The sequence below is a fragment of the Pogona vitticeps genome, chromosome 2, assembly GCF_051106095.1.
Source record: "Pogona vitticeps strain Pit_001003342236 chromosome 2, PviZW2.1, whole genome shotgun sequence".
In the NCBI taxonomy this organism is placed as follows: Eukaryota; Metazoa; Chordata; class Lepidosauria; order Squamata; family Agamidae; genus Pogona; species Pogona vitticeps.
Window position 1 is genome coordinate 16,541,281 of NC_135784.1, and position 18,680 is coordinate 16,559,960.

An 18,680-nucleotide genomic window follows, 5' to 3' on the forward strand; every position below is an offset into this window, starting at 1 on the left:
TAGTAAGTACTCCCACAGTGAGAAACTTTGACAACTACCTGGCAGATATCCTTTGCTTTCTATAAGTTAAGTACCCTAGGATGCTATGACTTGTTATGTTCTTGACCTTTGACTCTGAGTTAGAACTTGTAAATCATGTTAGAGTTGTTGTAACGTGGATGCAACTTGACACACATAACTTCCAAATTGTGTCAGCACCTCTCTTGTAAAGAAGCTCAACACTTCCACACTCACACAGTCAGGATTCCTATTTCCATATTTCAGATTGTCTAAAAACACTGAGTTGGAATCAGATCATTTATTGGTTTCAAGGCAATTTTCATAAAATAAGTTAAAATTATGATAAAACCATTGAAGTAAAAGACACAATTGGTACAGCCAAAGAATCACAGAACACGAGGCAGGGAGATCCACACATCACATCCAGTCTTTGTCACTGTCTTCCAACATGCAGACGTTGAACCAGAGCATTACCCCAGTTGACCGTCTCCTTCCTGATGTATAATGTGCTCAGGAATGTGGGGTTTGTGAACCTTGGGAGGAAGAGAACATTTCCTCCAAAGGATTTCCACATTCAAAGCCACCATAACGTTTCTTTCCAAAGTGCCTTCATAGGTCCACAAAGAATTAGGTCAACACTATAACTCTCACTGTCCTATGAATCTCTGAATATTTTATTTCCAGGAGAGATATTCAAATAGAGTTTAAGGCATTTTTACAGAATTTCAGACTTTCTACTCTCCATGAATAAGCTGATGTGTGATGCTCTGCGCTCTGCAATGCAAGCTTTCCACCATATTATATCCAATTTAGAGGTTCTGATTGGACTGAATTTTCTTGTATTCTCCCAGATTGAACAACCAGAGAAATCTTTCCCCACATTCCTCACATTTATGTGGTTTCTCCCCAGTATGAAGTTGTTGATATGCTGTTAAGGGTGACTCAGCTTTGAAGCTTATCCCACATTCTTCACAACAATATGGATTCTACCGTGAATGTGAACGCTGATGTATGGTTAAATTGGAGAGACGCATGAAATATTTCCCAAATTAATCGCATGCATATGGTTTTTCTCTGGGGTGACTTCGTTGGTGTACTCTGAGGTTAGAGTGTTGGGAGAACATTTTTCCACATTCTTTGCATTGATAGGGTTTCTCTCCTGTGTGACGGCGTTGATGTGCTCTGAAAGCTGATGGATCACTGAAACATTTCCCACATTCTTTGCATGTATAAGGTTTTTCCCCTGAGTGAATTCGTTGATGTATAGTGAGGGTTGAAATGGAACTGAACTTTTTGCCACAAATTTTACAATGATAGGGTTTATCCCCTGAATGTGAGCGTTGATGTCTGGTTAAATTGGAGAGCTGCGTGAAACATTTCCCACATTCATCGCATGCATACGGTTTTTCTCCGGAGTGAATTCGTTGGTGTACTCTGAGGTTAGAGTGTTGGGAGAACATTTTTCCACATTCATTGCATTGATAGGGTTTCTCCCCTGTATGAATTCGTTGATGTTCTCTGAGACCTGAACGTCTTGTGAAGCCCTTTCCACATTCAAGACATTTGTAAGGACTCTCCTCAATGTGCATTCCCTGATGTCGTTTAAGTCCAGAACTTCCCTTGAAGCTCTTGCCACATTCTTCACCTTTATACAATTTTCCTTCTGAGTGCACAGGCTGAGTGACTTGAAGAGCTGAGCTAACACTGAAGCATTTTTCAGACCCTGAGTCTTCATAAGGTTTCTCTCCTGTGGGAAATCCTGGATCTTCTGGGTTCCTTCTGGAACTCTCTCCATGTTCCAAACATTTACAAAGATTTTCCTCTGAGTGGCATGTTGGACATTTCACTGGGCTTTTCCTCAGCGGGCTCCTTAGCCCAGACTCTGAGCTCTGAAAGAGATTGAGGGATCTTTTTATAGTCTTTTCCTCTTCTTCTTGACAGACAACTCCTCTCAGATCAGGGTGAGGCTTGTTTTTCCTCTCATTTGCCTCATTTTCCTTCTCCCTCTGCAATTCATCTCTCTTCCCACAGTTCTCCTTTTCATCCTCCACTCTTTCTGGGGATGTCCCGTGGAGTCCTCCTTCCTCTTCCTGTGCATCATCTGCTGGAAGAAAGAGAGAATTCATGGTGATTAGTGGCTTTTACCATTTAAAAGGGGAAATATCTATTGGTAAGCCAATGTCCTCCTGCCTCCTTTTCTCTCCTGAGAAAACAGTAGATTACAATCATTCGTGACGTGGGTTTCCACCTTCTTAACCAACAGAAGTCAAATGATTTAAAGGAATCAGATTTCCAATCTTAGTGCTAAAAGTTTTAGTTGGACCTGAATGAATGTTTATTGGCTGAGCAATAAAGTCCAAGAAGATTTATTTTTGTTTGGGAAGGGAATGTAAAAGTGAATTGAAATGCAAAAGCTCCCATCATGAAGAAAAGTGTTTTTCTAAACCTAGCTGGATGAAGAGATCAGTGAATGGAGTGTGGATCTAGAGTTCAAGGATTCGATTCCCCCATGATACTTCTTGGGACTTTTTAACCTTTTCTCAGAAGTTGCTACCTTTTCTGTTCAAGAGGGTTAAAACAATTATAGTGGGTATAGAAATCACCCCCAAATTGCCCTAAACTTGAAGTTCTATTAAACATACAGCATGAAGATTTTTTTTACTACAAGTGTTCCAAGAACAATGAATCAGCTACTCTACTAGCAAGACCAAAAAACTAATACATTTTTTTTAGCAATCCCCTGTTCTGTTTTGCTTCCCAATCCATACAGAAAAGGTAGTTGATGTACATGTCCAACCTGATAAGGGGACAGCTCAAACACCTCTGACTAGCCTCCAGCTAGGAAAGGGGAGTTCTGAGTCAGAATAGACTATACAACACATTAAAAAGGTGAAAAATCAGCTTAACTGAGGCATTAAGTGTCTAAGATACATTGCTAGTGCAGTCACCCAATTAGAACGAATCGGACGTTACACATAAAGTTATTATAAAACAGAGAAGTGATGAGTGGTGATCAAGACAAACATCGACAATGATTAACATGCAGAGGGAAACACCATAACTTTGTCTCAACTCCAAAAATGAAAGGCTCCCCGATTCCTTTGTAGAAAAGATTTTATACCCGGCAGAGGTCGAGATGCCTCCGATGCACCTGAGGGGACAGCTTACCTTCTTCTCCGTCATCATCTTCTGGGTCCTCCGTGGTCTCCAGCTGCTTCTGCTCACCCTCAAGAAGAGGTCCTGGTCTTCCAGGTATGCGCCAAGCGTTTGTCTTCATGGGCCACCTGGGACAACAGAGGAGAGTCCTTCTAGGAGTACAATCCTGTCCCCAAGCCTAGTCTTGGTTAAGCAGTCCCATTGCTTTCCATGGGATGATCTCATCCAGCTGCTTGGTTTGTCATTGATCACGCTCTGTTATGCTTATATGGTGCCCCATAGCATTCAAATCACTCTCTGAGCTGATGACAATCCTGCAGGCTACATATCCCCACCCCTACACCACCCCTGGAGCTGACTACTCAATTTTCCAACTTGTAAATCATGTTAGAGTTGTTGTAACATGGATGCAACTTGACACACATAACTTCCAAATTGTGTCAGCAGCTCTCTTGTAAAGAAGATCAACACTTCCACACTCACACAGTCAGGATTCCCATTTCCATATTCCAGATAGTCTAAAAAGACTCAGTTTGAATGGGATCATTTATTAGTTTCAAGGCAATTTTCACAAAATGATTAAGTTAAAATCATGCTAAAACCATTGAAGTAAAAGATGCAATTGGTGCAGACAAAGAATCACAGAACACGAGGCAGGGAGATCCACGCATCACATTCACTCTTTGTCACTATCTTCCGACATGCAGATGCATGCATTACCCCAGTTGACTGTCTCCTTCCTGATGTAGAATGGGCTCGGGAATGTGGGGCTTGTGAACCTTGGGAGGAAGAGAACATTTCCTCCAAAGGATTTCCACACTCAAAGCCAAACGTTTCATTCCAAGAGCCTTTGTAGATCCACAAAGGCTTAAGTCAACAGTAGAGCTCTCAGTATCTCAGTATCCCTTGAATCTCCGAATGTTTTCTTCCCAGGAGAAATATTCAGATGGAGTTTCAGACGTTGGCATTTTGCAGAATTTTCAGACTTTCTACTCTCTGTGCATAAGTTGATGTGTAAAATTCTTGGTTCTGAAATACAAGGTTTCCCCCACATTCTCTCCATTTTAGAGGTTCTGACTGAAGCGAATTTTCTTGTGTTCTCTCAGACTGAACAACCAGAGAAATCTTTCTCCACATTCCTCACAATGATGTGGTTTTCTCCCCAGTATGAAGTTGCTGATGTTCTGTGAAGGGTGACTCAGCTGTGAAGCTTATCCCACATTCTTCAGAACGACACGGATTCTTCCGTGAATGTGAGCGTTGATGTATGGTTAAATTAGAGAGGCGCGTGAAACATTTCCCACATTCCTTGCATGTATAAGGTTTTTACACTGAATGAATTCGTTGATGTTTCGTGAGGTTTGAACAGGAGCTGAACTGTTTGCCACAACTTTTACAATGATAGGGTTTCTCCCCTGAATGTGAGCGTTGATGTATGATTAAACTGAAGAGACGTGTGAAACGTTTCCCACATTCATCGCATGGATACGGTTTTTCTCCGTAGTGACTTCGTTGGTGTACTTTGAGGTTAGAGTGTTGGGAGAACATTTTTCCACATTCGTTGCATTGATAGGGTTTCTCTCCTGTGTGACAGCGCTGATGTACTTTGAAAACTGATGGACCACTAAAACATTTCCCACATTCTTTACATGTATAAGGTTTCTCCCCTGAGTGAATTCGTTGATGTACGGTGAGGTTGGAGTTTTTGGAAAACGTTTTCCCACATTCTTCACAGAGAAAGGGTTTCTCTCCTGTATGAATTTTTTTATGTTCTCTGAGACTTGACAGCCGTATGAAGCCCTTTCCACATTCATGACATTTGTAGGGTCTCTCCTTCGTGTGTATTCTCTGATGTTGCTTAAGTCCAGACCTTCCCTTGAAGCTCTTGCCACATTCTTCACACTTATACAATTTTCCTTCTGAGTGCACCGGCTGAGTGTCTTGAAGAGCTGAGCTAACGCTGAAGCATTTTTCAGACCCTGAGTCTTCAGGTTTCTCTCCTGTGGGAAACCCTGGATCTTCTGGCCTCCTTCTGGAACTCTCTCCATGTTCCAAACATTTACAAAGACTTTCCTGTGAGTGGCATGTTGGACATTTCACTGGGCTTTTCCTCAGAGGACTCCTTAGCCCAGACTCTGAGCTCTGAGGGACACTGAGGCATCTTTTTATTGACTTTTCCTCTTCTACTTGACAGACAACTCCTCTCAGATAAGGGTGAGGTTTGTTTTTCCTCTCATTTGCCTCATTTTCCTTCTTCCTCTGCAATTCATCTCTCTTCCCACATTTCTCCTTTTCATCCTCCACTCTTTCTGGGGATGTCCCGTGGAGTCTTCCTTCCTCCTCCTGTGCATCATCTGCTGGAAGAAAGAGAGAATTCATGGTGATTAGAGGCTTTTGCCATTTAACAGGGGAAATATCTATCAATACGCCAATTTCCTGCTGCCTCCCTTTCTCTGTTGAGAAAATAGTAGATCGCAATCATTCCTGACCTGGGTTTCAACCTTCTTAACCAACAGAAGTCAAGGGATTTAAAGGAATGATGACAAAAAGTGTTTCTCTAAACCTAGCTGGATGAAGAGGTCAGTGACTGGAGTGTGGATCTAGAGTTCAAGGTTATGATTCCCCCATGATACTTCTTGGGACTTTGTAACCTTTTCTCAGAATTTACTACCTTTTATATTCAAGAGGGTTAAAACAATTATAGGGGGTTATAGAAATCACAACCCAAATTGCCCTAGACTTGAAGTTCTATTAAACATACAGCATGAAAATATTTTTTAACTACAAATGTTCCAAGAACAATGAATCAGCTAATGCACTAGAAAGACCACTAAAGTAAAACAATTTTTTTAGCAATCCACTGTTCTGTTTTGCTTCCCAATCCATCCGTACATGTCCAACCTAAAAAGTGGAAAGATCAACCATCTCTGAGTACCCTACAGCTGGGAAAGGGGAGTTGTGAGTCAGAATAGACTATACAACACATTAAAAAGATGAGAAATCAGCTTCACTGAATCGAAAGTTACACATAAATTTATTATAAAACAGAGAAGCGAAGAGTGATAATCAAGACAAACGTGTACAATGATTAAGATGCAGAGGGAAACAGAATAACTTTCTCCCGACTCCAAGGACGAAAGGCTCCCCAATTCCTTTGTAGAAAAATTCTATACCCGGCAGAGGTCGAGATGCCTCCAATACACCTGAGGGGAGAGCAAGTGCTTCTTCTCCGTCATCATCTTCTGGGTTCTCCAGGGTCTCCAGCTGCTTCTGCTCACCCTCAAGGAGAGGTCCTGGTCTTCCAGGTATGCACCAAGCGTTTCTCTTCATGGGCCACCTGGGACAACAGAGGAGAATCCTTCTAGGAGTACAATCCTGGTACCAAGCCTAGTCTTGGTTCAGCAGTCCCATTGCTTTCCATGGGATGATCTCATCCAGCTGCTTCTTTTGTCATTGACCACTCTCTGTTATGCTTATATGGTGCCCCAGAGCATTCAAATCACTCTCTGAGCTGATGACAATCCTGCAGGCTACATATCCCCACCCCCATACCACCTCTGTGAGCTGAGTACTCAATTTTCCAACCCCAGAAGGACTGAAGGGTGAGTCAGCCTTGACTCATGGAATTAAATACGGGTCATGAGCCGAGTTTTGGACGCAGAACTGCAGTTTAACTAGTGCGCCCCCAGGTCCTTCTACCTACCGGTGCTGATGTACTTTCAAAGCTGACGGATCACTGATACATTTCCCACATTCTTTGTATGTATAAGGTTTTTCCCCTGAGTGAATTCGTTGATGTTTGATGAGGTTTGAAAAGGAGCTGAATGGTTTGCCACATATTTTACATTGATAGGGTTTCTCCCCTGAATGTGAGCGCAGATGTGCTATCAACTTTGAGGGAGCACTTATCCAGATATACAAAAGATAAAATAGAGGGTTTCTACTTCGAACAAACTATCTTTGATAAACTGTTATTGGGTTCAAAAGAACAAATTGTTAAGAAAATGTATAATTATATGTTGGAAATTCAAATGCAAGAGGAAATGGTTAAAGAACCTATGATTAAGTGGGCACAAAATATAGGGCACAACATTGATATTGATCAATGGCTGAAAATATGGCAAAATAACATAAAGCTCACAAGATTGGTTAATTTTAAGGAGAATATATATAAGATGTTCTATAGATGGCATATGACTCCTGAAAAACTGTCTAAGATGTATACTGATGTATCAAATAAGTGTTGGAAATGTGAAACACAAATGGGAAGTTATTATCATATGTGGTGGTCGTGTGGGGTAGCGAAAAAATATTGGAAAAGAGTGCATGTTATGTTACAACAAATTCTGCTTTGTAAAGTACCACTAACCCCAGAATTGTTTCTATTAAGCATGATACCCGATAACATAGATAGGTCAAAGGAACATATAGTTATATATATTATTACAGCAGCCAGAATTATGTATGCTAGAAGTTGGAAAAGTACGGCGGTGCCGGAACAAGAAGATCTGATGGAAAAGATACGGGAAATAGCCGAAATGGGCATCTTATCAGAAGTTATGAAGGAACAATCCTTGCAAAGGGCAACAGAAAGATGGGACTTATTTTATAAATGGACTGAATTAACAGGTAGTAGCTGAATATATATAGTGAGAACCTTATACATAAGGCAGAAAAGAGTAAATAGAATGATTTTGGATTTGATATGGCAATGGGTATAGATTGGATATTAGTATGCTATGATTTCCCCTCTCCCTCACAAATCCCCTTCCCTCACAAACGCCCATGTTCCTATGTCACCCTTATGTAAAAAATAAAATTATAATTAAAAAAAACTTTGAGGGAGCACTTAAACATTTCCCACATTCATCGCAATCATACCTTTTTTCTCCGGAGTAAATTCGTTGGTGTGCTACGAGGTTGGAGTTTTGGGTAAACATTTTCCCACATTCTTCAAAGGGAAATGTTTTTTCTCCTGAGTGAACCCGCTGATGTACTACAAGGTTTGAATGGTTAGTGAACCGCTTCCCACTTTCTTCACAGGGAAAGGGTTTTTCTCCCGAATGAATTTTTTTATGTTGTCTAAGACTTAAATGCCACATGAAGAACTTTCCGCATTCAAGACATTTGTGGCAGCTCTTGTCACTGTCCATTCCCTGATGTTCCTTAAGTCCAGAACTTCCCTTGAAGCTCTTGCCACATTCTTCACCTTTATACAATTTTCCTTCTGAGTGCACTGGCTGAGTGACTAGACGAGGTGAGCTAACACTGAAACATTTTTCAGACTCTGAGTCTTCATAAGGTTTCTCTCCTGTGGGAAATCCTGGATCTTCTGGCCTCCTTCTGGAACTCTCTCCATGTTCCAAACATTTACAAAGATTTTCCTCGGAGTGGCATGTTGGACATTTCACTGGGCTTTTCCTCAGCGGGCTCCTTAGCCCAGACTCTGAGCTCTGAAAGAGATTGAGAGATCTTTTTATACTCTTTTCCTCTTCTTCTTGACAGACAACTCCTCTCAGATCAGGGTGAGGTTTGTTTTTCCTCTCATTTGCCTCATTTTCCTTCTCCCTCTGCGATTCATTTCTCTTCCCACAGTTCCCATTTTCATCCTCCACTCTTTCTGAGGATGTCCTGTGGAGTTTTCGTTCCTCCTCCTGTACATCATCTGCTGGAAGAAGGAGAGAATTCATGGTGATTAGAGGCTTTTGCTATTTAACAGGGAAAATACACCAATTTCCTGCTGCCTCCCTTTCTCTGTTGAGAAAACAGTAGATCGCAATCATTCCTGACCTGGGTTTCCAGCTTCTTAACCAACAGAAGTCAAGGGAATTAAAGGAATCAGATTTCCAGTCTTAGTGCTAAAAGTTTTAGGTGGACATGAACAAAAAATGAATGTTTATTGGCTGAGCACTAAAGTCCAAGAACATTTCTTTTTGCTTCAGAAGGGAATGTAAAAGAGAATGCTAATGCAAAAGTTCCTATAATGAAGAAAAGTCTTTTTCTAAATCTAGCTGGATGAAGAGATCAGTGAATGGAGTGTAGATCTAGATTTCAAGGTTTTGATTCCCCCATGACGCTTCTTGGGACTTTGTAACGTTTTCTGAGGATTTGCTACCTTTTCTGTTAAAGAGGGTTAAAACAATTATAGGGGGATATAGAAGTCACCCCCAAATTGCCCTAGATTTGAAGTTCTATTAAACATACAGCATGAAGATATTTTTTACTACAAGTGTTCCAAGAACAATGAATCAGCTACTGTACTAGCAAGACCACTAGACCTTTGGGTAATGTGGGCAGCATATAAATTAAAATAAATAAAATAAACAGAAACAATTTATTTAGCAATCCCCTGTTCTGTTGTGCTTCCCAATCCATATAGAAAATGTACTTGATGTACATGTCCAACCTAAAAAGGGGGAAAGATCAACCATCTCTGAGTACCCTCCAGCTAGGAAAGGGGAGTTGTGAGTTAGAATAGATTATAAAACACATTAAAAAAATGAAAAATCAGCTTAACTGAGGCATTAAGTGTCTAAGATACATTGCTGGTGCAGTCACCCAATTAGAATGAATTGGACGTTAAACATAAAGTTATTACAAAACAGAGAAGTGATGAGTGGTGATCAAGACAAAGGTATACAATGATTAACATGCAGAGGGAAACAGAATAACTTTCTCCCAACTCCAAGGATGAAAGGCTCCCCGATTCCTTTGTAGAAACGACTCTATACCCGGCAGAGGTCGAGATGTCTCCGATACACCTGAGGGGACAGCAAGTGCTTCTTCTCCGTCATCATCTTCTGGGTTCTCCAGGGTCTCCAGCTGCTGCTGCTCACCCTCAAGGAGAGGTCCTGGTCTTCCAGGTATGCGCCAAGCATTTGTCTTCATGGGCCACCTAGTGCAACAGAGGAAAATCCTTCTAGGAGTACAATCCTGTCCCCTTCACTAGTCTTAGTTAAGTGGTCCCATTGCTTTCCATGGGACGATCTCATCCAGATGCTTTTTTTGTCATTGATCACTCTCTGTTATGCTTATATGTTACCCAAGAACATTCAAATCACTCTCTGAGCTGATGACAATCCTGCAGGCTACATATCCCCACCCCTACACCACCCCTGGAGCTGACTACTCAATTTTCCAACCCCAGAAGGACTGAAGGGTGAGTCAGCCTTGACTCATGGAATTGAACCTGGCTCATGAGCAGAGTTTTGGCTGCAGGACTGCAGTTTAACTACTGTGCCACCAGGTACCTCTATCTACCGTTGCTGATGTACTTTCAAAGCTGACGGATCACTGAAATATTTCCCACATTATTTGCATGTATAAGGTTTTTCCCCTGAATGAATTCGATGATGTTTGGTGAGGTTTGAAAAGGAGTTGAACGGTTTGCCACATATTTTACATTGATAGGGTTTCTCCCCTGAATGTGAACGCTGATGTGCTGTCAACTTTGAGGGAGCACTTAAACATTTCTCACATTCATCACATGCATACCTTTTTTCTCCAGAGTAAATTCGTTGGTGTGCTACGAGGTTGGAGCTTCGGGAAAACATTTTCCCACATTCTTCAGAGGGAAAGTTTTTTTCTCCTGAATGAATTTGTTGATGTACTACAAGGTTTGAACGGTTAGTGAACCTCTTCCCACATTCTTCACAGGGAAAGGGTTTCTCTCTTGCATGAATTTTTTTATGTTCTCTAAGACTTAAATGCCACATGAAGAACTTTCCACATTCAAGACATTTGTGGCAGCTCTTCTCACTGTCCATTCCCTGATATTGTTTAAGTCCAGAACTTCCCTTGAAGCTCTTGCCACATTCTTCACCTTTATACAATTTTCCTTCTGAGTGCACAGGCTGAGTGTCTTGAAGAGCTGAGCTAACACTGAAGCATTTTTCAGACCCAGAGTCTTCATAAGCTTTCTCTCCTGTGGGAAATGCTGGATCTTCTGGCCTCCTTCTGGAACTCTCTCCATGCTCCAAACATTTACAAAGATTTTCCTCTGAGTGGCATGTTGGACATTTCACTGGGCTTTTCCTCAGAGGACTCCTTAGCCCAGACTCTGAGCTCTGAAGGACATTGAGGCATTTTTTTATTGTCTTTTCCTCTTCTTTTTGACAGACAACTCCTCTCAGATAAGGGTGAGGTTTGTTTTTCCTCTCATTTGCCTTCTCCCTCTGTGATTCATCTCTCTTCCCACAGTTCTCCTTTTCATCCTCCACTCTTTCTGGAGATGTCCTGTGGAGTCTTCCTTCCTCCTCCTGTGCATCATCTGCTGGAAGAAGGAGAGAATTCATGGTGATTAGAGACTTTTGCCATTTAACAGGGAAAATATCTATCAATAAGCCAATTTCCTGCTGCCTCCCTTTCTCTGCTGAGAAAACAATAGATCGCAATCATTCGTGACCTGGGTTTCAACCTTCTTAACCATCAAAGTCTGAGGATTTTAAGGAATCAGTTTCCTGTCTTAGTGCTACAAACTGGATTTAGAATGGGCAGAGAAACTAGAGACCTAATTGCTAACATGCGCTGGACTATGGAGAAAGCCAGAGAGTTCCAGAAAAATAATTTGGGGGTGATTTCTATACTGCCCCCCCTATAATTGTTCTAACACTTTTGCACAGAAAAGGTAGCAAAATCTGAGAAAAAGTTACAAAGTCCCATGAGCTATTATGGGGAATCGACCCATTGAATTCCAGATCCACACTCCACTCACTGGTTTCTCCAACCAGCAAGTTTTAAAAAAACTCTTTTCTTCATGATTGCACCTTATGCATTTGCAAAAGGAGAAAATTTACAGGTATTAGGGAAAATATCTATCGATAAGCAGATTTCCTGCTGCCTCCCCTTTCTGTGCTGTGAAAACAGTACATCACAATTGTGTTACTGAGTTGAGCAGGAGGTTGGACTTGATGGACATGATTCTGTGATTCGTGACCTGGTTTTCAACCTTCTTGACCTACAGAATCAGTTTTCCAGTCTCAGTGCTAAAACTTTTAGGTGGACCTGAACAAACAATGACTGGAATGGCTGAGCACTGAAGTCCAAGAATATTTATTTTGGCTGGAAGGAGAATGATAAAGAGGATAAAAATGCAAAAGGTCCTGTCAGAAAGAAAAGTGTTTTTCTAAACCAGGTATAGCTGGATGGAGAGATCAGTGAGTGGAGTGTGACTCTAGAGTTCAGGGGTTCGATCCCACAGGTGCCCCTTCGTCCTTTGTAACCTTGTCTCAGAATTTGCTACCTTTTCTGTTCAGGAGCGTTAAAACAATCGTAGGGATGTATAGAAATCCCCACCCCACTAACCCTAAACGAAAAGCATTTTTAAACAGATGTCATGAAGGTCTTGTTTACTACAAGTGTTCTGAAAACAATGAATCAGCGACTACACCAGAAAGATCACTGAATGAAAACAATTTTTGGCAAACTCCTGTTCTGTTTTGCTTGCAATCCATACATAAGAGGCATAAAAGCAGTAAACACTGAACTTTGGGAAAGCAAGGAGGAGTTGATTTACACGTCCAACCAAAAAACTGAAATGGTAAACCATCTCTGAGTACTGGTTGTTGTTGGGGGTTTGGGCTTCTTGGCCGTGTTCTGAAGGTGGTTTTTCCTAACGTTTCGCCAGTCTCTGTGGCCACGCCCTAGCCAAACTACATTAGAGCACAGTTTGCTGTCCTCTGAAGATGCCGGCCACAGAGACTGGCGAAACATTAGGAAAAAACACCTTCAGAACATGGCCAAGAAGCCCGAAAAACCCACAACAACCATTAGGTCCCGGCCGTGAAAGCCTTCGCGAATACATCTCTGAGTACCCTTACAGCACATTACAGTGGACTCTCGACTTACAGACGGCTCCACCTGCGGACTTATCGACTTCCCCTGCCTCCCCCTTCTGGACCGTAGGCCACCGATCATGCCTCCGGATGCCTTCCTGGACTTCTCTGCCACAATGGGAGGCATCTAGGAGGCTCCCCCACCACTGCTGGAGGCCTCCAAAGCACGATCGATGGCAGGGGGACCTCTGAGATGCCTCCCATGGTGGTAGAGTAGCCCCAGAAGGCCTCCAGAGGTCCCCCTCACCACTGATTGTGCCTCCAAAGCTTCTCTGGTTGTCCACCACTGCTGGCTTTCCCAGGGCCTACTGGGCCTACCAGGGGAGTAGTCCCGGTGTACCCTGAGAAGTCCGCCACCACCAGCAGTGGCCGACCTCTGAGAGGCCTCCCATGGCGGTGGAGAAGCCCTCAGAGGGCTTCTGCAGCAGCGATGGCGGCAGCCCCAGACCACCATGAGGCCTCCGTCAGCAGCGGGGAAGCCCTCGGAGAGCTTCAGCAGCATTGATGGCAGCGGCGAGGGACCCTTTCGGACAGGTAAGGTGCTGCTTTTTGCATTTATTTTCTTTTGGGGGGGTGTTTTTTCTTTGGTGGGTTACGGATAAAGAGGTTTTCGAAGGGGTGGAGCAACGGGCACCAAGAACAGGGGAATTCTCAGGACTCTGATAACCCCTGGGTTTACTCCAAATCAGTGGGCCCCCAAGAAAGGGGGGGCGAGTTTCCACAGGAGAAGTAGGACTGTAGCAGGGGAGCTGGAGATGCCGAAGAAGCTAGACTGCAATCTGCTTTTTCGGAGGAGTTTCCTCAATTGCAACTGACTCGTGAAATCGCCATGATGAATTGGTGCGTAGCTGCTTAGAGAAGGGGAAGAAAGGAAGATTTATGATCTGACTGCATGAACAGAAGTTGATGGGCTATCTCTATGGCAAGTAACAGACCAGATGTTTTGTTTCTCCCTTGGAAGTTTGATTGTGGAGACGATCTCTTAAGCGGCAGAGGATCTTGGCAAACTTTGGTGGTATTTCTTACTACGCCATAACTTGGTTAGAACTGAGAAAATGAAACTTAACTGTCCTTTCCACCCTAACCCCCCTCCTATGGTTTGGCTTTTTATACATTAGAAGCTTGAGAATCTTGAATGACTCTGAGCAGCTTAAATCTATGGAACTTTACTTTGAGCCATAAAGGAGGATTATATATCAAATAGTCACTTTTATGACCAGAATGTTTTCCGCAAGTCTCTGAATCAGTTTTGGCCAAGGAGGAGGAGGGAAAGCAGAGTAACTTCCATTGTCTGACTCTAATGGTTTTTGGATGAAAATTTAAGGGCGAGAGTCATCTTTGGGATTTTAAAATGGAAACCAATCTGATATTCTGTCTTCAGGAATTCCAATCTAATCTCATCAATCATCTTAAGGCTCAAATTTCAGAACTGAAGACAGATATTAAAGCAATACTTCTTAGCTTGGACACTATGATAGAGACAGGAGACAAACAGACAGCATCTTTTGAATCAGCTGAATCATTGCCAGAGAGAGAGGGAGAGACCACCATTCCTGAGGAGGAGACGGGAGGTGAAATATTGACTGCTCTGAACTAATCGAACAACGGCCTCCGGAGAGGCAGAGAGAGACTTTTTTAAAAAACACAGAATGTAATACTTAAAAATGAGGAAAGGAGGGGTGGAGACAAGGTGGGAGAGTACATGGATTTTATCCTGATGGAAAATAACGTTAAGGGGAGGACATGGGTCAATTTAGAGGCAGAAATTTATGATCAGAGGTCGAACAGATCTGTGTTGCTTGGAAATCAAGATATGGATTATATTGAGAGGAAATTAGTAAATCGCATAGAAAATGTCAATGAAATTTCATAGATGGCATTTTAAAACTGGTAAAAGTGGTGTAAGAAATTAATCTTGGAAGTTTGATACTGGAGTCAAGAAGCAAAAGGGAAAGGGGGGGGGAAATAACCTGCGGATTAAATGATAAGATTTCTTGGTCCTGAGAGAGATATATTCATACAGAAAGCAATATGAGTAATCACATTATAAGCAATTTTGGCTAGGTGGGAAGCTAAAAGGTAGGTAAATATATGTAGCTATAAATTTCATAAAGGTAAATGAAGAATAATAATATTAGATGCTTGGGCTCTTATGGTTTATATACTGAACTTAAATATGAGTGAATCACTATATTGATTATATAGACAAGATGAGACTTACAATGTCTTTTAACCTGTAAAAGTGGGGATCTTTCAGAAATATATTGAGCCGTGCAGAGGGAAACCGAATACCTTTGTCCCAACGCCAAGGATGAAAGGCTCCCTGATTCCTCTGTAGAAAAGAATCCATCCCCTGAAGATCTGGAAAAGCCTCCGATATGCCTGAGGGGAGAGCAGGAGCTTCTTCTCCGTCATCATCTTCTGGGTCCTCCGGGGTCTCCAGCTGCTGCTCCTGCTCCTCACCCTCAAGAAGAGTTCCTGGCCTTCCAGTTATGTGCCAAGCACTTCTCCTCATGAGCCACCTGGGACAACAGAGGAGAATCCTTCTAGGAATACAATCCTGGTACCAAGCCGAGTCTTGGTTAAGCAATCCCATTGCTTCGTATGGAACGATCTCACCAGCTGCTTGTTTTATTTATTTATTTATTTATTTATTTATTTATTCATTCATTCATTCATTCATTCATTCATTCATTCATTCATTCATTCATTCATTCATTCTATTTATACCCCACCTATCTAGTCGAAACGACCACTCTAGGCAGCGTCCAGACAGATAAAAACACAGACTTAAATACATATAACAAAAAATAAAAATATACAAAAGTAAACAATTAAACAATAAACAATAAGGAAAAACAATAAGCAAATTCTTCAAGATGGTGAAAAATTGCACATAATAGGTAAAGAAGGGGGGGAAATAATTGTTATCTGGAGGGAAGGCCTGCTAATACATCCATGTTTTTAGATTGGTCTTGAAAATACCCAGCGATGAGGCCTCACGAATCTCTGGAGGCAAGTTGTTCCAGAGGCGAGGCGCCACCGCCGAGAAGGGCCGATTTCTTATTTTTTCCTTTCAGCCTCCCTCGGTGTAAGGCTCCTCAGCCTCACCTCCTGACTTGATCGAGTGACCCGGGTAGTTCTTGGTGGGAGAAGGCGTTCTGTCAAATATCGAGGCCCTAAACCACATAGAGTTTTATACGTAAGCATCAACACTTTGAAGTCAATGCGGAACCGAATGGGCAGCCAATGCAATGTGGCCAGAGTGGGTGTGATGTGTTGGTATTTCCTCACACTACTAAGAAGTCTGGCCGCCGCATTCTGCACCACTTGGAGTTTCCGCATCAGCCTCAAAGGTAGACCCACGTAGAGCACGTTACAGTGGTCTAAACTTGAGATTATGAGCCCATGCATCAAGGTAGTGAGCGCCCCACTATCAAGATAGGGTCACAGCTGGGCTATCCGCCAAAGGTGAAAAAAGGCAGTGCGGACCACCGACGCCACCTGGGTTTCCATAGTGAGCGTCGGGTCCAGATGGAACCCCAGACTGCGAACCCCACTCTTGGCGGCAAGAGTCACCCGCCCCAAAAGAGAGAGTTTCCCAAACCACCTACTGTGGGGGCGTCCACCCTCAGTACCTCCGTCTTGTCCGGGTTCAGCCTCAGCCCATTTTCCTGCATCCATTGCAGTACAGCCTCCAGGCAACGCTGAAGGGACAGAATGGCGTCTCCTGCAGTTGGTGAGAAGGAGATGTAGAGCTGGGTGTCATCAGCGTACTGATGACATGAGGCCCCACACCCCCTGATGACCCCACCCAGCGGCCTCATATAGATGTTGAACAGCATTGGGGAGATAATCGACCCCTGTGGAACACCGCAATTGAGACTCCACGGGGCTGAGACACTGTCCCCAAGCTGCACTCTCTGGGGGCGATCCTCCAAGAAGGAACGGAGCCAGGCAAGTGCCAGACCACCAATTCCCAGCTCAGAGAGCCTCCCCAGGAGGATACCATGGTCAATGGTATCAAAGGCAGCTGAGATGTCGAGGAGGACCAACAGAGACATTTTATCCCTATTGGTCTCCCTCAACAGGTCATCGTACAGGGCAACTGTAGCAGGCCACACTCAAGCCTCTACCCATCCAGGCCTATAAGAGTGCTCACCACCTCTCACCAAAAACTGCTGCCACCAACCTATCCTTTAAATCAAAAGGACAAGGGTTTCTTTCAAACAAATAAAAGGTTTATTGATTACAAGAAATAAAAGTAGTAAATCACTGATGTAAAATCAATTAGTCAATCACTGTTTTAAGACACTAGCTCACACAGACTTTCCCCTCACTGACAGGCTCTTTCTCACTTTCTATCAATCCCTCTAATCACTCATCTCTCAAACTGATCTCTCAAAACTCCACACACACCCCTTATATAACCCAGCTCCTCCCACTTCTGCACCACCCTCTGTCCTCTCATTGGCTGAGGTTCCCCTGCCCAGCTGTGACAGACAGGCGAGAGCAGAGCTGAACGCCACAGCGACCAATGCCGTCTCTGTACCATGGTGCGACCTGAAGCCCAACTGAAACAGATCCAGGGCATCTGTTTCGTCCAAGTCTGCCTGAAGCGGGTCAGTCCTGTAGGCTATATATTCCTACCCCCACACCACCCCTGTGAGCTGAGTACTCAATTTACCAACCCCAGAAGGATGGAAGGATGAGTCAGCCTTGATTCATGGAACTGAACTCGGGTCATGAGCAGAGTTTTGGCTGCAGGACTGCAGTTTAACCACTGCACCATAACGCTCACTATCTAAAACCCCTGAAACAAGACAGTACAGAGGTGGGAATAGAATTTTCAGACTCCAACTCCCAGAACATTCCAAGAGTCCCTCCCCCACCCCCAACATCTTGGGAATCCCAGTCCACAAACTCATACCATCGGATGCCTGTAATTCCCTCACCTGTACCAGAACCAAGACTTCTGAGGCTGCATTCTAGACCTTTATTTCGGGCTGCAATGCTTCCTGGGAGTTGCAGTTCTTTGGGAGGGGCCCACCGTAGAGCTGAAAGGGCAAGAGACTAGAATATCCAGAAAAGAAATTGGGCAGGAAATTGAGGCCTCAAATGCACCCTCTGTTGAGTAGTCTTCGAGGGAAATGTAAGTGCGTGAAGAGGGGTGTCTTCAGCCCATAACTCCACCCTAGGAATTTTCACAGAATTCGAGGAGTTGGAGCGCAAATAAACCAAGCAGCGTCTATCACAGGTGAAAGATTTCTGTGCTCTGCAATTCAATGGTTTTCCTGGAAAACAGGGAAGGCAATCAAATACAAGATAGATGGATGCAGTAAAGCTGCACAAGTGAATGTTCAGCCTTTAAAATGGCAGTCACCATTTCTTTTTTTAAAAAAATTACTGGCCAGAATGTCTGTACATTATCCACATCATCTCTGCAATCACTATTGCAAGACCCCCCGTCTCTCTCTCTCTCTCTCTCTCTGAGAAACCTCTCTTATTCTTTTCCTCTTACTCACCAGGTGACCTCAACAGCCCAGGAAAGTTTCCAAACCAGGTACAGGGAAGCAGCCTGTTCGCAGCTTTGGCCCTCTTTCCCCTTCAATCCCTGTTTCTTTCTGCTGGCGTCCCATTGCTAATTGCAACTCTACTCTTTTCTTTCCCCTTTAATCACTCCCAGGTTTG

At 43.2% G+C, this 18,680-nt stretch overlaps 2 protein-coding genes across 2 annotated transcripts in view; both read right to left on the reverse strand.

Moving 5' to 3' along the window:
- Positions 1 to 283: 283 nt before the first annotated feature.
- The window catches only part of LOC110071571 (uncharacterized), a 48,609-nt gene continuing 30,212 nt past the window's right edge, over positions 284 to 18,680 (reverse strand). Inside the window, 5 exon segments of the mRNA XM_078386800.1 lie at positions 284 to 2,099; positions 3,122 to 3,284; positions 4,301 to 5,510; positions 6,330 to 6,493; positions 8,038 to 8,821. Of these exon segments, the coding sequence (XP_078242926.1) occupies positions 810 to 2,099; positions 3,122 to 3,284; positions 4,301 to 5,510; positions 6,330 to 6,493; positions 8,038 to 8,821 (3,611 nt within the window). The 3' untranslated portion in view covers positions 284 to 809.
- LOC144586936 (uncharacterized) lies at positions 9,164 to 12,410 on the reverse strand. The gene is made up of 3 exons (XM_078386106.1): positions 10,651 to 12,410; positions 9,888 to 10,051; positions 9,164 to 9,276 (listed from the first exon to the last, which is right to left on the reverse strand). Exons 1-3 carry the CDS (start codon positions 11,448 to 11,450, stop codon positions 9,164 to 9,166), a joined length of 1,077 nt encoding a protein of 358 aa, XP_078242232.1. The 5' UTR covers positions 11,451 to 12,410.